This window comes from Ursus arctos, unplaced genomic scaffold (assembly GCF_023065955.2).
Source record: "Ursus arctos isolate Adak ecotype North America unplaced genomic scaffold, UrsArc2.0 scaffold_19, whole genome shotgun sequence".
NCBI lineage: Eukaryota > Metazoa > Chordata > Mammalia > Carnivora > Ursidae > Ursus > Ursus arctos.
In genome coordinates, this window is record NW_026622863.1 from 50,851,227 (window position 1) to 50,867,352 (window position 16,126).

General features: G+C 54.7%; 1 protein-coding gene across 3 annotated transcripts; it reads left to right on the forward strand.

Moving 5' to 3' along the window:
* Positions 1-6,006: 6,006 nt before the first annotated feature.
* On the forward strand, positions 6,007-15,664 carry PRMT1 (protein arginine methyltransferase 1). Of its 3 annotated transcripts, XM_026481801.4 has the most exons (11): positions 6,030-6,108; positions 8,267-8,320; positions 8,863-8,964; positions 9,759-9,914; positions 10,055-10,118; positions 11,722-11,864; positions 12,690-12,777; positions 12,876-12,991; positions 13,848-13,998; positions 14,290-14,411; positions 15,363-15,664. In XM_026481801.4, the coding sequence occupies exons 1-11, from the start codon at positions 6,073-6,075 to the stop codon at positions 15,444-15,446; spliced, it is 1,116 nt and encodes a 371-aa protein (XP_026337586.1). In that variant the 5' UTR covers positions 6,030-6,072; the 3' UTR covers positions 15,447-15,664. The 3 variants fall into 3 exon arrangements, with proteins under 3 accessions (XP_026337587.1, XP_026337586.1, XP_057170538.1); XM_026481802.4 differs by lacking the exon at positions 8,267-8,320 and having other exon boundaries at positions 6,007-6,108; XM_057314555.1 differs by lacking the exons at positions 6,030-6,108; positions 8,267-8,320 and adding an exon at positions 8,616-8,648.
* The last annotated feature ends 462 nt before the right edge of the window (positions 15,665-16,126 follow it).

Genomic DNA, 16,126 nt, shown 5'->3' on the forward strand with positions numbered 1-16,126 from the left:
TTTCTCTCGAGAACTAAAGTTCTAAGTAGGAGATTTGGCTAAGAGATCTCTCTCTCTCTCTCTTGCTCTCTCTCTGATTTATGAATTGAGGAAAGAGCCAGTTCCTTCGTTCTAGAAATGTTTATTTGGAGCACCTTCAAGTGCCTCTCACTTGAACATACAGCATACTTGAGGGTATCTGTGGATACAATTCCAGCTAATCCCATTTAAAAAAAAATTTTTTTTAAAGATTATTTATTTATTTATTTGACAGAGATAGAGACAGCCAGTGAGAGAGGGAACACAAGCAGGGGGAGTGGGAGAGGAAGAAGCAGGCTCATAGCGGAGGAGCCTGATGTGGGGCTCGATCCAGTAACGCCGGGATCACGCCCAGCTAATCCCATTTTTTTCCCTCTTGCATGATTTATTTATTCTAGCTTATCCTGTGTTGATGGTCATGAAGTCTTTCTAGCTAGTTCTAGAAGAAAGCTATGAGCTTCCTACACAGGGCAGCCAGAACACCACCCTCTTCTCGTTTTTCTCCTCCCACAGCTCCTTCTGAACCTTTTAGGCTGGTCACTCCTATATTTAGACCAGGGGGTAGTCCCCTTTCTTTTTTTTTTTTTTTTTTTAAGATTTTATTTATTTATTTGACAGAGATAGAGACAGCCAGCGAGAGAGGGAACACAAGCAGGGGGAGTGGGAGAGGAAGAAGCAGGCTCATAGCAGAAGAGCCTGATGTGGGGCTCGATCCCACAACGCCGGGATCACGCCCTGAACCGAAGGCAGACGCTTAACCGCTGTGCCACCCAGGCGCCCCGGGTAGTCCCCTTTCTAGGGCTATCACCCCCTTCACAAAATTATGTTTGTAAACACATAAAATGAGATGCACAGGATTACAAAGGAAGCCACTTAGCAATCGATCCTCATTATTCACGGATTCCATATTTGTGAATTTGCCTACTCGCTGAAATTTGTTTGTAGCCCCCAAATTAACACTCACTGGGCTTTTGTGGTTGTCGGTAGGCGTGCAAATGCTCAGAGCAACAAAAGATTTGACTCACCCAACGTGCACTTTTTCAGCTAGGGTTGAGCAAGATGACACTCTGCCTTCTTGCTTCCGCTCTCATACTGCAAATAAGCATCCTGTCCTCGAACTATTCAGTGCCACGTTTCTTGACATATTTGTAGTTTTAGGGGTGATTTCATTTTTTTTTAAAGATTTATTTCTTTTATTTTAGAGAGAGAGCATGTGAGTTGGGGGGAGGGAGAGAGGGAGAGGGAAAGAATCCTCAAATAGACTCCCCGCTGAGTGCAGACCCCCCCCCCAATGCAGGGCTTGATCCCAGGACCCCGAGACCAGGAGTCAGATGCTTAACCCACTGAGCCACCCAGGTGCCCCTGATTTCATTGTTTAAAATGACCCCAAGAGAGTTCCTAAGGGCAAGAAGGCTGGGCTGTGCCTTTGTTAGGCTAAGCTTCGTTCAGGCATGCGCTCTAGTGCTGTTGGCTGTGAGTTCAGTGTGAACAGATCACTATAGGTTCCATACGATGGGTTTAAACACAAAGCACATAAAATAAGGTTATGGATTGATGGGTTGACGAAAGTTGTAATAAGAGGCTGGCAGGAAGCTGACCCTGTATTTTCTCCAGAAACAAAGGCTCTGTACTCACTAAGTCAGTGTCCACAGTGACTTTACAGAACAAAACTACTACAAATAATAAGAATCAGCCGTATTTTTGAAATAAAGGTTTCAATATTAACATAAAAGTTACCGGTATAATAATACGTGTGCTCCTTCATTAACACACTAATGAAAAAGACCTACGGCGGGTCTCATAACTGTGTTTTCTAAGTAGAGCAGGAGTGACATTTTGAGGTGTGTTAGTTTCTGCTGTGTAACAAAGCACACATACTCAGCAGTTTGCAATACACATTTTTATTTTTATTTATTTATTTGAGAGAGAGAGAATGCACAAGCAGGGGGAGGGGCAGAGGGAGAGGGAGAAGCAGACTCCCTGCTGAGCAGGGAGCCAGATGCGGGACTCGATCTCAGGACCCTGGGATCATAACCTGAGACAAAGGCAGATGCTTCACCGATGGAGCCACCCAGGTGACCCTGCAGATTCTTTTTTAAATATGAAGGCTTCACCACTCGGAGCACATCTCATTCAGACTTGCCACAGTCCAGTGTTCATTAGCCCCAGGTCGGGAGTGACTGCCATCTTGGAAAATGCGTAATTGACACTGACAACTCCCCCGTCTCTGACTTCAGCTCAGACCTCTTCCCTGATCTCTGTACCTGTGTACCCCCTGCCCAGTGCCACCTCTTTTTCAATGACGTTAGGTTATTTCCTAGTTTTAAAAAGATTGTTGGGTGCCTAGGTGGCTCAGTTGGTCAAGAATCTGCCTTCGGCTTGGGTCATGATCCCAGGATCCTGGGATCAAGCCCCGCATCGGGCTCCCCGCTCAGTGGGGAGCCTGCTTCTCCCTCTCCCTCTGCCTACCGCTCCCCCTGCTTGTGAGCTCTCTCTGTCCGTCAAATAAATAAATAAAGTGTTAAAAAAAAAAAAAGATAGTTTGTTATAATTTTTTGTTCTTAGTAGCAGCACAGAGCAAAAGTAATTGATTGGGTCAAATATCTGGAAGTCAGGGGAAAAGGTTAAAAAATCTTGCTGAAGTATTTGGAAAAGAGCTTTAGGACTCACACAGCCTACAGTGCAGAGGTGAAGATGTGGACTGATATTTGATCAATTGGACTTCATCATAACTTAAAATCTCAGGGCGCCTAGCTGGCTCAGTCGGAAGAGCATATGACTTTTTTTTTTAAGATTTTATTTATTTGATAGAGAGAGACACAGCGAGAGAGGGAACACAAGCAGGGGGAGTGGGAAAGGGAGAAGCAGACTTCCTACTGAGCAGGGAGCCTGATGTGGGGCTCAATCCCAGGACCCCGGGATCATGACCTGAGCCAAAGGCAGATGCTTAACGACTGAGCCACCCAGGCACCCGGAGCATATGACTCTTGATCTCAGGGTCGTGAATTCAAGCCCCATGTTGGGTGCAGAGATTACTAAAAAAATAAATAAATGAACTAAAAAAAACCCCACTTAATATCTCTGCTTTTCAAAAGACAACATTAGAAAACTGAAACTGAAGACAGGTCACAGATTGGGAGAAAATATTCAAAGTAGATATGCCTGACAGAGACCTGCATCTCTGTCTCTATAAAAAAAACATTTACAGTTCATGAATAAGAAAACAACACCATTTAGGGGCGCCTGGGTGGCACAGCGGTTAAGCGTCTGCCTTCAGCTCAGGGCGTGATCCCGGCGTTATGGGATCGAGCCCCACATCAGGCTCCTCCGCTATGAGCCTGCTTCTTCCTCTCCCACTCCCCCTGCTTGTGTTCCCTCTCTCGCTGGCTGTCTCTATCCTGTCGAATAAATAAACAAAAAATCTTAAAAAAAAAAGACACACCATTTGAAAAACTAGGTAAAAGACTTGAACAGATTTAATAAAAGATCTACAGGGCCCATAGGTGGCTCAGTCGGTTAAGCGTCTGCCTTCGGCTCAGGTAGTGATCCTGGGATCGAGTCCAGCATCCGGCTCCCTGCTCCTCGGGGAGCCTGCTTCTCCATCTCCCTCTGCCTCTGCCTCTCTCTCTCATGAATAAATAAAATAAAATCTTTAAAAAAGAAGTAGAAGATCTACAGATGGCCAATATGCACATGAGAAAACACTCAACATTATTGGTCAGGACAATGCAAATGACAACCACAATGAGACACCTCTTCACAGCCACCAGAATGTTTAAAATTAAAGACCGCTCATAACAAGTGCTGGTGAGGATGTGGGGCATGTGGGGCCCTCCATGCATTGCTGATGGGAATGCAAAATGGTAGAAAACACTGGAAAACTTTTTGGCAGTTTCTTATAAAGTTAAAACATACACCTAGCATCCATCCCGGCCATCTGCTCCTAGGTGTACCCAAGACAAAAATGTACATCCACGGAAAGACTCGTACGTGAACATGGGATAGCCACTTTATTCTTAATGGCCCCCAAAAGTCCAGAGTGTCCCTCAACAGGGAAATGGATAAACTGTGATACATCCATACAATGGGATTCTCAGGAATAAAAAGGATTGCATAAACGTTATATGCAACAACTTGGAATGAATCTCAAAAGCATTATGTTGAGTGAAAGAAGACACAAAAGAGAAAATACTGTGTAATTCATTTCATATGAAATTTTCTTTCTTTCTTTCTTTCTTTCTTTCTTTCTTTCTTTCTTTCTTTCTTTCTTTCTTTCTTTTTCTCTTTCCTCCTTTCCTTCTGGGGGTGGGGAGAGAGAGAGAATGTCAAGCAGGCTCCATGCCCAGCGCGGAGCCAGAAGCTGGAGGCTTAGTCTCACAACCCTTAAATCATGACCTGAGGTGAAATCATGAGTTACACACTTAACGACCCAGGCGCCCCCCGCTATGAAATTTTAGAGAAAAAACCAAACAAACAAACAAACTGCGGGAGCATCTGGGTGGCTCAGTCAGTTAAGTGTCTGATTCTTGACCTCAGCACAAGTCTTGATGGCAGCATCATGAGTTCAAGCCCCACACTGGGCTCTGTGCTGAAAAAGGAAAAAGCTCCATGAGAGTGACGGAAAACAGAAAGTGATTGCTTCTGGGGTGGGTGGGAGAGGTATTGACTGGAAAGAGTCATGAAGGAGATTTCTGGGGTGATGGATATATTCTACCAGTTGCGTTCGTCTTCATTCAATGACAGCTGTCCTCGGCTCAAGATGCTTCCACTTATAATTTTTGATGTGGAGCTTTACACTTTCTAGAGAAACCATACTTCGAATCCGGATGAGAATCTTTTCCTGGGCTCGTGATCTGCAGTATGATACAGTCTCATGATGTTAGGCCACAGCTCACAGGCGAGCAATCACTAGGGCAAACAACCACGCTACAGTATTCAATGAACTACGTGAGATGCTCCACACGTGTTGGAAGATACGGCCCAAGTGTTTCAAGCATGGCTAAGCTACGGTTCTCGGCTGGTTAGGTGGATGAAATTTTCAGTTTATGGTATTTTCAATTTAGGATGGGTTTATTGGGGGGGCGGAGGTAACCCCCTCATAACTCAGGAAAATCTGTAGTGGCTTTTTCTGCAAGAGGATAGAAGCTTCCTGGAGGAGGTGGCATCTGAGGTCGGCCCCAACTGATACAGAGGAGTTGGCAGGCAAAGGGAGGTGAGCGTTCCTAGCAGGGGGTGGGCCTTGGCAACCGCCAAGTGGCTTGAGTAGGGTTGTTGGATTTAAAAAACTAGGAACAGTTAGGTAGAGGACTAGGTGGTTATATGTCCTGAGGCCTGAGTCCTCTTACTGACTTGTGTCGGACCCCATACAAGCCCTCTTTTCTTTGGGCTTCTCACTTCTCCAGTCTGTCCCTCAGGTAAATGGGCGCAAGCCCCTTGTTCCTTCTGAACTCCCCCGGGCTGGGAGAATCCACCGAATGGCTGAGGAGTGACTGTTCTTTGAGCCAATCGCTGGAGCCTAAAGGCCGTCCTTCCTCCCTCCTCGTGGGCCAATCGCCGCGTTCTCCTTGAGACCAGCCGCTAGAAGACGGCTGTCTAAAGACTTCATGACGTCACATTCAGGATAAACCAATAGCAGCTATTAAGAGGCGGGTTGTTTTGGTGATGGACAGCTCTCTTTCAAGATGTCCGCTTAGCGCGGGGCCCGCCGGGAAGCTTTGAGGCGGTGCTGGGGGGACAGGGGCGGGAACTTCTGGTAGACTTTGCCCAATCATCAGTCGCGGCTCCTGCGATAGACGGGCAGTCTTTCCCATCCCCGTCGACTTAAGGGGGCGGGGCTCTGCACACCAGACTGGGCGGGCCCCTCATCTTTGATGGGCGTCTTCTTTGCCCAATTGGTAAACGACATTCTCAGACGGGCCGCCTCCATTGCCAATGAGATCTCCTGGCGGGGTCATTGTGGGCGGGCCGTGGACCCTCCGGTATAAGGCGGTCCCGGGGGAGTGCGGAGAAAGGGGGGGGTCTCGGCGGCAGGAGGAGGAGTAGGTGCGGGTGAAGATGGCGGCAGCCGAGGCCGCGAACTGCATCATGGAGGTGAGCGCCTCGAGCGCCGTCGGGGGTGGGGGGCGGCTTGGGGGTCGATGTTTTATGCCTCCGTCGTGGGGAAGGGGCTCCGAATGGGCGGATTGGGGCTGAAGGCTCTCAGCCGTACGGAGGGGACGCCGCACGCTCCGGATCCCGGGATACAGTCTGAGGTGCGGGTTTCCTAGCTTTCGGGGGCCTGCGGCACCGGTTCGAGCCGACGGTGTCGTGCCCCCTCCCACGTGGAGGAGGGCTGGGGGCGCTTCCGGCCTGGCCCCCACGTGGCCGCGGCAAGGTGGGTGGGGAGGGGGTGTGCCGTGCCCCGTGGCCCGGCGGGCTCCACGTGCGGGACAAAGGCCCCGCCCCCGGCCGGGGGAGGGGCGCCCCGGGGGGGGGCGGAGAGGAAGCTCCGACCCTCCCTTGGAGGCCCCCTGCTCTCTCCCCCGGGATCGCGACGTAACCCTTGGGTTGGGCTTACTTCGTTCGCTCCGAGAAGTAAAGAGTCTCTCGGGAGGGGCAGTGTATCTCGACCCTCCAAAACCCTGTTCCGGATACCGGGGCATCTGCTTAGGCTTCGGTCCAGGTTTCGTGCAACCCCAGGTTGGGGTTGGAGGAAGAGGAAGAACTGGTTCCCTTCGGACCCCCGTTTTCCTGTCCCTGGATTCTCCCCTGCCCGTGGCTTTGGGAGCTGGGGGGATGGGGCATGCCCCTGTGACCTCCCTCTGGGTGGTGGGGGGGCCTCTAGTTGAAGGAGATCCTTCCCGATAAGGCGTCGTGCACCCCCTTGTGGCCATTTCTGGGTGTGTGGGAGGGACATCTTTTTCATGGGGCGTGTCCCAAAGCCCACCTCCCCTTTGGAGCCCTCCCGGGCGAGGGGAGAGGCTCTGCTGGGAAGAGGATGTGGGGAATATAAGCTACGAGCATTACCTCCTATTGGGGACCTTTCTCTCCCCGGCGCATATGCGAAGGTGGGAGATGACTTCTCCCTTCCTGAAGCCCTATTTGAGGGTCCTGAGCATGGAGGCTTGAAATGGTTTCCTTAGAGGTTTGGTTCTTGTGCAGCCTTGTGGGGTTGGCTCAGGTGCTGTTTCAAGACCGCTTGGGACTTGCTTGGTCGTGGTATTAGTGGTATTGAGAAATGGGTCCCAGTGGGAAATCCCCTTACCAGTCACCCTTTATAGGTGTCCTCACTGGCTTGGGAGGATGGGGGCGGGGCTTGGGGTTCGTGGGTCCGGTCTGTGACTTCGTGCTTCTTGGGGCCTGAAGGGTGGTCACATCTGGAAGAGATATAATATGATGGGGCCTGTGTACTCCTGCCTCTCACCTTGTATCATTGGGGGGCAGGCAGCTCCCAGGGGTCACTCCAGTGACTCCCATCCACCTGGGCTCTCCTGGGCCAGGGTCTGTATAGGTGGAGGAAATTTCTTTCTTAGAGGTTGCCTCAGGACTTGGCCCCACACTCCAGGTGGGTTTTGGGCCTGGGTAATGATGGGTTTGAGGGTCCAGAGTCTGGCCTCCTCCCTGGGACTCTACCTTCCTGGGAAGAAGGTACTAAGCTAGGAGATTGGCTCCAGCTGGCTTTGTTTGGGGCTTCCTGAGTCCAAGGCAGGAGCTAGGGGTCACGGTGCCAACTCTGGTGGGGGTGTCTGTGTGCCACACCTCCTTTCTGGAATTCTCTGAGACAAGAGACTTGTTTGTAGAGGTGGCAGATGCCCAGTGGATACATCCTGCCAGTGCCCCCTCCCCCGGCTACTCATGACACCCCAGGATGGGGGTGTGTGTCAGGAAGTGTCACCTAATCTGGGGGGATTAGAGGATGAGGGGGAGCGACAGCTGGCAGTGCCCGTGTGCCTGGCGGATGCCAGTTCCTCTGGCCTGGATGGGGGAGGTGTGTATGGTCAGGTGCCTGGCTGGAGAGGGACAGCGTGGGGGCGGGCCACCATCTCTCCAGCCATAGCTGGGACAGAACCCCTTCTCTTCTCCCCCCACTTCTCCCACCCCTTTTAAAAACAGCCCTGCCTCTTTACTTGCTCCCTCTGCCACCACTCCCCTCCAAGGAAAAGGAAAATTGTAGGAAACACCCCCTCCCCTGTGAGCTGGGGTCCCCTGGCCTGGCCCTCCCCTAGCCACTCCCAGTAGCTAATCCTGTCTCCCTGTTACTCTCTCCTAGAATTTTGTAGCCACCTTGGCTAATGGGATGAGCCTCCAGCCGCCTCTTGAAGAAGTAAATATCCTTTTGTGAGACCCTTCCCCACATAAATATATCTTGCCACATATCAGGCCCTTTCTAGCAGTCTAAACATGATTCCTCTTGCTTCAAACCAGTTTACCCTGTGCCCCCAAACCGTTAGTACAAACCCCCTGCAGGTTTGTGGCTCCCATCTGGCCTCCCCAAATACTGTGGCTACTTCCTTAACTCCATTTCCAGCCCCCCCTTTGCCCTTCCCGTGTCTGCCCCAATTCTGCCTTCCCCCCCCCTACCCCCACCCCCAGCTGTGGGCTGAGCTAGAGACGGGGGCAGAGAGACTGGAGAGATGGTAGGCGTGGCTGAGGTATCGGGGTACTCCCCTGGATGGTGCTCTGGGGGGGGTCCTGGAAGAGGAAAGGGGTTGTAAGGTTTTGGGGTTTGGGGGGAGACGGGGCTGTAGGGTTGCCATTGTATGATTTTGGGGGGTCTGTTCTCCAGGGAGAAGTAGGGACCTGGAGTTTTAAGAGGCCTTGGAGAGCCCTCAGATTTGACCCATGCTCCCATCTACCCCCTTCCAGGTCTCCTGTGGCCAGGCGGAAAGCAGCGAGAAGCCCAATGCTGAGGACATGACGTCCAAAGATTACTACTTTGATTCCTATGCTCACTTTGGCATTCATGAGGTGAGTATGAACAGCTCCTAAAGCAGCTGAATCTTGAGGGGGTTAATGTTGGGGAGGGCTGGGACTTAATTTCCCACGCATGCGCACTGCCTCCCCTGGCAGCGAGCCTGGCCGCCCCTCTGGGTGTGAGGCACACACCCCGGGGTCGCCTCTCCCAGCCGTTGCCTTGGAGACGGAGCTTAGCCTGGCGCTCTTGGGAGGCTGGGGTGGGAGCGCAGCCCAGCCTGCCTGAGACTTCAGCCGGAGGTCAAGGCCTGCCGGTCTCTGCCGCCCTCTAGTGGCTGGCGGTGGGACTGCCCCCCCCAGCGGCTCCCGCCGCTGTGCCCTGACTTCTGGACCCTTTCGCACCGAGGTCCCAGAAAGCCGCACCGAGGTCCCAGAAAGCCGTCGGGATGGGATTCTGAGGATTTTTTTCTTTTTCTTTCTCTTCTTTTTTTCCTTTTGCTGAGACCTCTTCTTTTCTAAATTGTAAAATATACATAACAAAATTTACCTTTAAGTTCAGGGGCACTAAGTTCTGGGTAAAGCCAAGGATCACTGGGGCTTGGGAGGCGATGGTAGAATCAGGCCAAGGCGGGAGGGAGTTTAGTCCATCGGTCTGATTTTACAAATAGGGAAACTGAGGCATGTGGGACGGAAATGACTTGTTCCAAGGGGACTAAGGAAGTGGGAGGACTGAGCTCTAGCTCTTCAAACTGCCAGTGTGTCAGAGGCCAGGGCACCCCATTTTCCAGCGGGGCACATGGGCTCCCTCACGGCATGTTTGTACCTTGTGCCCCCACCTCCCCATCCAGGAGATGCTGAAAGATGAGGTGCGCACCCTCACATACCGAAACTCCATGTTTCACAACCGGCACCTCTTCAAGGATAAGGTGGTGCTGGACGTGGGCTCCGGCACGGGGATCCTGTGTATGTTTGCTGCCAAGGCTGGGGCCCGCAAGGTCATTGGGGTGAGTGTCCTGGGTAGGTGGGTGGGCCAGGGCCTGGGGATGGAGAGGGGCCCCTTAGGGCTCAGGGATTGGATGGAGGGGACTGGGAGCGGAGGGTGGGAGTGGGGGGGTCTTACCCTCCCTTCTTCCTGGGCCCCCAGATCGAGTGTTCCAGTATCTCTGATTATGCGGTGAAGATCGTCAAAGCCAACAAGTTAGACCATGGTGAGCCCAGGAAGAGAATGGGTTTGTGGGGATGGAATGGGTGATTTCCCGCTTCCCCGGGGCCCCTGGCAGTGGGGTGGGGGCCGTCACTGAGCACATGTTCAGCCGTTCCTCCCGCCCCAGGCTCCGAGCTGAGAATCCCACCTTCTCAGAACCTTCTCCGAACAATGGGTAGTGGCAAGCGTGCTGTGCCGGTTTAGAAACTGAGCGGCAAAGCCGCGAGCTTAGCGCCTCGCTCGTCCAGCACAGGCGCAAGAAGCAGTTTTTAGTTTGCAGAGGCATGGGGTTGACACCTGAGGGTCCGTGGTGAGAAGTCTCTCAGCCACCCTTCTACGTTCAGCCCACATTCCCTTCCAGAGAAGTCTGCAGCCGCGAGCGCGTACACGTGTCAGTGTTTTCACGCTCGCGTGCGTGTCTGGTACATAAATAGCATTTCCCGCAGCCTTTTGTCCTCCTTCCACCTGCTCGTCGTGTAGTTCCACACATTTCCACACACGAGAGGCTCTTGCTCTTTCAGTGATCTTGCTCTTTTCGGTGACTGCCATCGCCTGCTTTCTTAATCAGGCTCCTAGGGGTGGGCCTCCCAGCAGCCCCTGAGATGTTCGTCCCTCACCCACAATGTCACTTCACGTATGCACTGTTGTATCTGGGAGGTCAGTTTACTAAAGGAGGGTTGCTTGGGTCAGAAAGGCCAGTTGTGTGGGTGTTGCCACATGGCTTTTGAGTTCCCACCTGCTGGGTTCCGGGGCAGAGAATGTGGGAAAATGGTGGCTCTTCCACAGTGACTTTTTTTCCCCCTAAGATTTATTCATTCATTCATTCATTCATTCATTCATTCAGAGAGTGCGGGGACGGGGAGAGAGAGGGAGAATCTCAGGCAGACTCCATCCACACCAAGCGTGGAGCCCAGCACAGGGCTCGATCCCACGACCCTGAGATCATGACCTGAGTCGAAACCAAGAGTCGGATGCTTCACTGACTGAGCCATCCAGGCGCCCCTGAAGTGATTTTTTTTTTAAGAGTTTATATATATGTAAATATATATATAAAGAGAGATTAGTATAATCACCCCCCCCCCGGTACCTACCACTGAGCTTTAAATATCTCCATTTGAAGCAAATTTGAACCATGACGTCCTTTGTCCTGTAAATACTGCTGTGTGTGTGTGTGTAATAGAGCCTTTCAGAAAACATGACCATGCTATTAACGACAAAGTCCATCTAATACGTAATCCATACACCATTTTCTGCTTCTGCCTTAAAAATATCCAGAGTGATGAATAAATTTTAAAACTGAGTTGACAGGGGCGCCTGGCTGGCGTGATCTGTAGAGTGTGTGACTCTTGATCTCGGGGTCGCGAGTTCGCGCCCCATGCCGGGCATAGAGATTACTTAAAAAAAAAAGAAAAAGTACAAAACCAAACCAAACCAAAAACCCCTGAGTTCAAAGTGTGGCTTCAGCTGGCAGAGTTCTTTGCAGATGCCCAAATGCAGCTCCCAGCCTTTCCTTGAGGAGGCGGGGGCGGCTCCGGTGGGGTCCCCGGGGGAGGCAAGCGGACAGGTCTCCGCAGGGCTGGTCGCATGTGCCTGTCTCTGCCCCGCAGTGGTGACCATCATCAAGGGGAAGGTGGAGGAGGTGGAGCTTCCGGTGGAGAAGGTGGACATCATCATCAGCGAGTGGATGGGCTACTGCCTTTTCTACGAGTCAATGCTCAACACTGTGCTCTATGCCCGAGACAAATGGCTGGTGAGGCCCCCGGCGGGGTGGGAGCAGCTCACGCGGCGTGAGCAGGCGGGGCTCCTTCGGCCACGTGTTGAGCACCTATCAGCTGGGGTCTGGGCAGAAAACCAGAAGCCATGCTAGATATTTCCCCCACAGGGGACTTCATGCAGGGGATTGGCTGCCTAGATGTTGGAGGGCCCAAAGCCAGAATGGGAGGTAACAGGCACCAGGAGCTAGACAGTGACAAGGAGACAGTGTCAGGAGGTGGGCGGTGCTGGGAAGAAGACCATGGCAGGGCAGAAGGATGGGGAGAGGCCAGAGGGCCATGGTTCCAGGCGCTCAGATCTGAGCAGGCCTCCCAGGGGGAGGTGACCGAGACCTGAACAAGGGGTAGGAGCTGCATGAGATCTGGGGCCAAGAGCATCTGGGCAGAGGAACTGGTGCAAAGGTCCTGGGGCAGGAGTGTTCTTACTGTGTGCTGAGGAACAGCAGGGAGTGGGCTGAGGGTCTGGAAGAACGGTAGAAGGAAAAGGGGTGGAGGGGCCTGAGCACCCCCTGATACTTTAGTTTTCCTCTCAGAGGAGCCAGGGAGGGTTCTGCAGATGCTTCAGAACCCGTGAAGGACAGGTCTGAGACAGGTGCTCCTGGATGCTTCCTGGCAGCCGCATGGGGAATAGATGCAGGCTCGAGGGCGGAAGCCAGGAACCAGTGAGGAGGCCATCGTAGGAGTCCAGGTGGCTCAGACCAGGGTGGAGATAGCGTGTGTGGGTAGAGACCGAAGTTGTCAAGGTTTGTGGGTAGTGTTCCAAGGCCTTCCATCCTTTACACCCTCCCCCTCCCCCTCGGCAGGCCCCCGATGGCCTCATCTTCCCGGACCGAGCCACGCTGTATGTGACAGCCATCGAAGACCGGCAGTACAAAGACTACAAGATTCACTGTGAGCTCAGGGGGGCCCCCAGGAGCTCAGGGGGGCAGGGCAGGCTTGGCCTGCATGCCGCTGATGGGCTCACCCCTCCTCCCTGCCTGCCTCCCCAGGGTGGGAGAACGTGTACGGCTTTGACATGTCTTGCATCAAAGATGTGGCCATCAAGGAGCCCCTGGTGGATGTGGTGGACCCCAAGCAGCTGGTCACCAACGCCTGCCTCATAAAGGTGAAGGGGGGTGTGTGGCCAGGTGTCCCCAGGGTCGGAACCAAGGAAGGGCCAGCTGACGCTGAGCAAAGACGGCAGGTCACCCAGTGTTTGCTTGAGGCCTGGGAGTCTCACCTGTCGGCCAGAGGTGGCGCTAGAGGCCCGAGAAGCCACCTTGTCCTTTAAAAAGCTTCATGAGCCAAGCCCTGCGAGTGGTTCCAGGCGCCGTGGCAAGCGAGACCGAACTGGCTGGCACTGCTCTGGGGGGACTCATTCCAGGGAGGCACCCCTGAGCCAGGCAGCTGAGCCCCTTGGCCCGCGCTCCAGCTGCGGGAAGCCCAGGGCCCCAAGCGAGCTGATACACACCTGGGCCGCTGATAAAGAATGACCGTGACTGCGATCGGTTCTTGAGCCCCTCGGTGTCCGCGTGGGGAGCCGGACCCCGGGGTGAACCCTAGAATTGGGCTGCGAGAGGCGGCCCAGCCCTGGTGGAGGAGGAGGAGGAGGAAGTCTGGAGCGAGTGAAGACAGGAGCTGCGAGGGCGGGTGCCAGGGAGCTGTCGGAGGGATTTTGAGCAGGAGTTTGACATGATCTGGCGGACAGTGTTTTAAAATCGTCACACTGGCTGATAGGTCGAGTAAGGGGCTGGGGTGAGGGTGGGGGGGCAGCAGTAGGGAGCCCGGTGAAGAGGCCCCTGCCGTGGAGAAGGGGCAGCGGGCGATTCCCCGAAGCAGAGGTAGTAGCTCTAGAAGGAGAACCGCCCGGTGGGCTTTGGACGTCGCGAGAAGGGCGCGGGACCCAGGCTCGGACCCCCGGGCTTTCCCGCGCCCGCTGGGCTGGGCGTTGGGGAGTGGGGCTCACGGGGCCTGTCCCGCAGGAGGTGGACATCTACACTGTCAAGGTGGAAGACCTGACCTTCACCTCCCCCTTCTGCCTGCAAGTGAAGCGGAATGACTACGTGCACGCGCTCGTGGCCTATTTCAACATCGAGTTCACGCGCTGCCACAAGAGGACGGGCTTCTCCACCAGTGAGCCTGGCGCCGGGCCTGGGGGAGGGGGGCGCGGAACAGGAACCGGCCGGGGGGGGGGGCCGGGGGGCCACGGAGGACTCCTGTTGTGACACCGGCTCTGCCGGCTTACCTGGGCGTGTCATGCCTCAGTTTCCCCACCCGCGAAACAGTAAACAACAGTCCCTCTCCAGGGCTTGATGAGAGTGAAGGGATTCAGGTCCTGGAGGGGCCAGGCCGAGGCCCAGGGTGGGGGCTGGGCAGGAGGCCCCGGGGCTGGCTGTGTCCCGGCTGACCCGACTGCACCCCCAGGCCCCGAGTCCCCCTACACGCACTGGAAGCAGACCGTGTTCTACATGGAGGACTACCTGACCGTGAAGACAGGCGAGGAGATTTTTGGCACCATCGGCATGCGGCCCAATGCCAAGAATAATGTGAGGCGCTGGGGGGGCTTGCGGGGGTGGTTGGCTGGCTCAGGAGGGACACCGCTGCCTGTTCTGGGGCCCCAGCAGCCCTCCGCTGGGTTGAGTCTGACCCCTGGGGCAACCCCAAGTGGATGGGAGGACAGAGGGTCTGGAGCCTGGAGTCCAGGGCGGGGGCCTGGGCTAGAAGTGTGGGCACGGGACTCGGTGATCCTCTCAGGACGCTTGTCCCTGTCTGGAGGAGACATTTTGGGCTCTCAGAACTGGAGAAAGATGCTAGTGGCATCTTGCGCAGGACAGTGAAGAAGCCTTGACTCTGGCCCCAAATGTCGGTAGTACAGAGCTTGGGAGACCCCAGACTAAAGAGACAGAGAGAGAGGCCCAGAGCAGCAGAGGAAGCTGGGAGCCTGGGCCGAGGTGGGGGGGGACTGAGAGCAGAAGTCCTCAAGGTTATAGGCGACTTTGGCCCGAGCCTTTCCAGGGAGTGCTGGGGGGTGGGGAGCATGGAGCGAGGCCTGGGTTCCAGGAAGCCTGGGAGCTGAGGACGTGCAGACACGGGTTGGGACCAGTGAGTGTTGCCGTGGAGGAGGAAGTGTGCTGGAAGAGAGATTTGCTGCTTAGAAAAGAGGGAAGGAGTAACTGCTTTACTGATGAGAATGGTTCTGATGGGGAACAATCCTTATGCAAGAGACAGAGCAGCTGAGCTCTGCCCTGGAGGGGTGGGCTTGGCTGGGTTCCAGGTGCCCTTTCGGGTGTTGCGGGAGCTGCGGCTGGGAGTCGGGGTTGAGAGCAGATGCTGGGGGTGGGACCAGCACCGTGGAGTCTCCCAGCCTGGATGGGGGGTCTCTGGGGAGCGTGGGAGGTGGCTGGGGGCGCCTCCTGCCGTGGCCTCCTGACTCGGACGGTTCCAGACCTCTGCCTGTCCCGTGTCCAGTCCCCCTCACATCTGCCCTCTCCCCACAGCGCGACCTGGACTTCACCATTGATCTGGACTTCAAGGGCCAGCTGTGCGAGCTGTCCTGCTCCACCGACTACCGGATGCGCTGAGGCGGCGCCCGGCTTCTCCCACCCTGGCCGGGCCGGCCCTGCACGGGCCCAGGGGCTGCGGCATTCTTAGGCAGTTTGGGGGCTCCCCCTTCCTCTCCTTCCCTCCCTCAGAAGGGGGTTTTAGGGGTCTGGGCTGGGGCGGGGCACATCGTGACTGTGTTTTTCATAACTTATGTTTTTATATGGTTGCATTTACGCCAATAAATCCTCAGCTGGGATGGCTCGGCTTCCTGGGGGGCAAAGTGGGGTTCCGTCTGCAGGTGCTGTGATGATGATGTCCTGAGCAGCTGTGGGGGTCATGGGCTGGCGCCTGCTGGTAGCTATAGGTCTCTGTCCCCATCTCTGTGTCTCTAGGTCTTACTCCCTGGCTCTGGCCTCTTGTGGTCTCTGCTTTCCATGGCCCCCTGCCAGGGTCTGCTCCCCTGTTGCTCTCTCTGGGTCCATGTGTCCCCCTCCAATCCCCCTCACTCATGCGCCCTGAGACCCTGTTCCCTCTTGTCCCCGTTGGGCAGGGCTCCTGCCCCCGGTTGCCCTGCCAGGCTGGGGGGAGGGTTGGGGTGTGGGTTCCCAGCATAGCTGGGCCCTTAAGTTTCCCAGAAAGCCATCTTCCCCCCCCTCCCCCCAGCACACACATTGTTCCGCCGTCTGGCTGTTTTTTCCTGTCCAGGACCCTCCAAGGC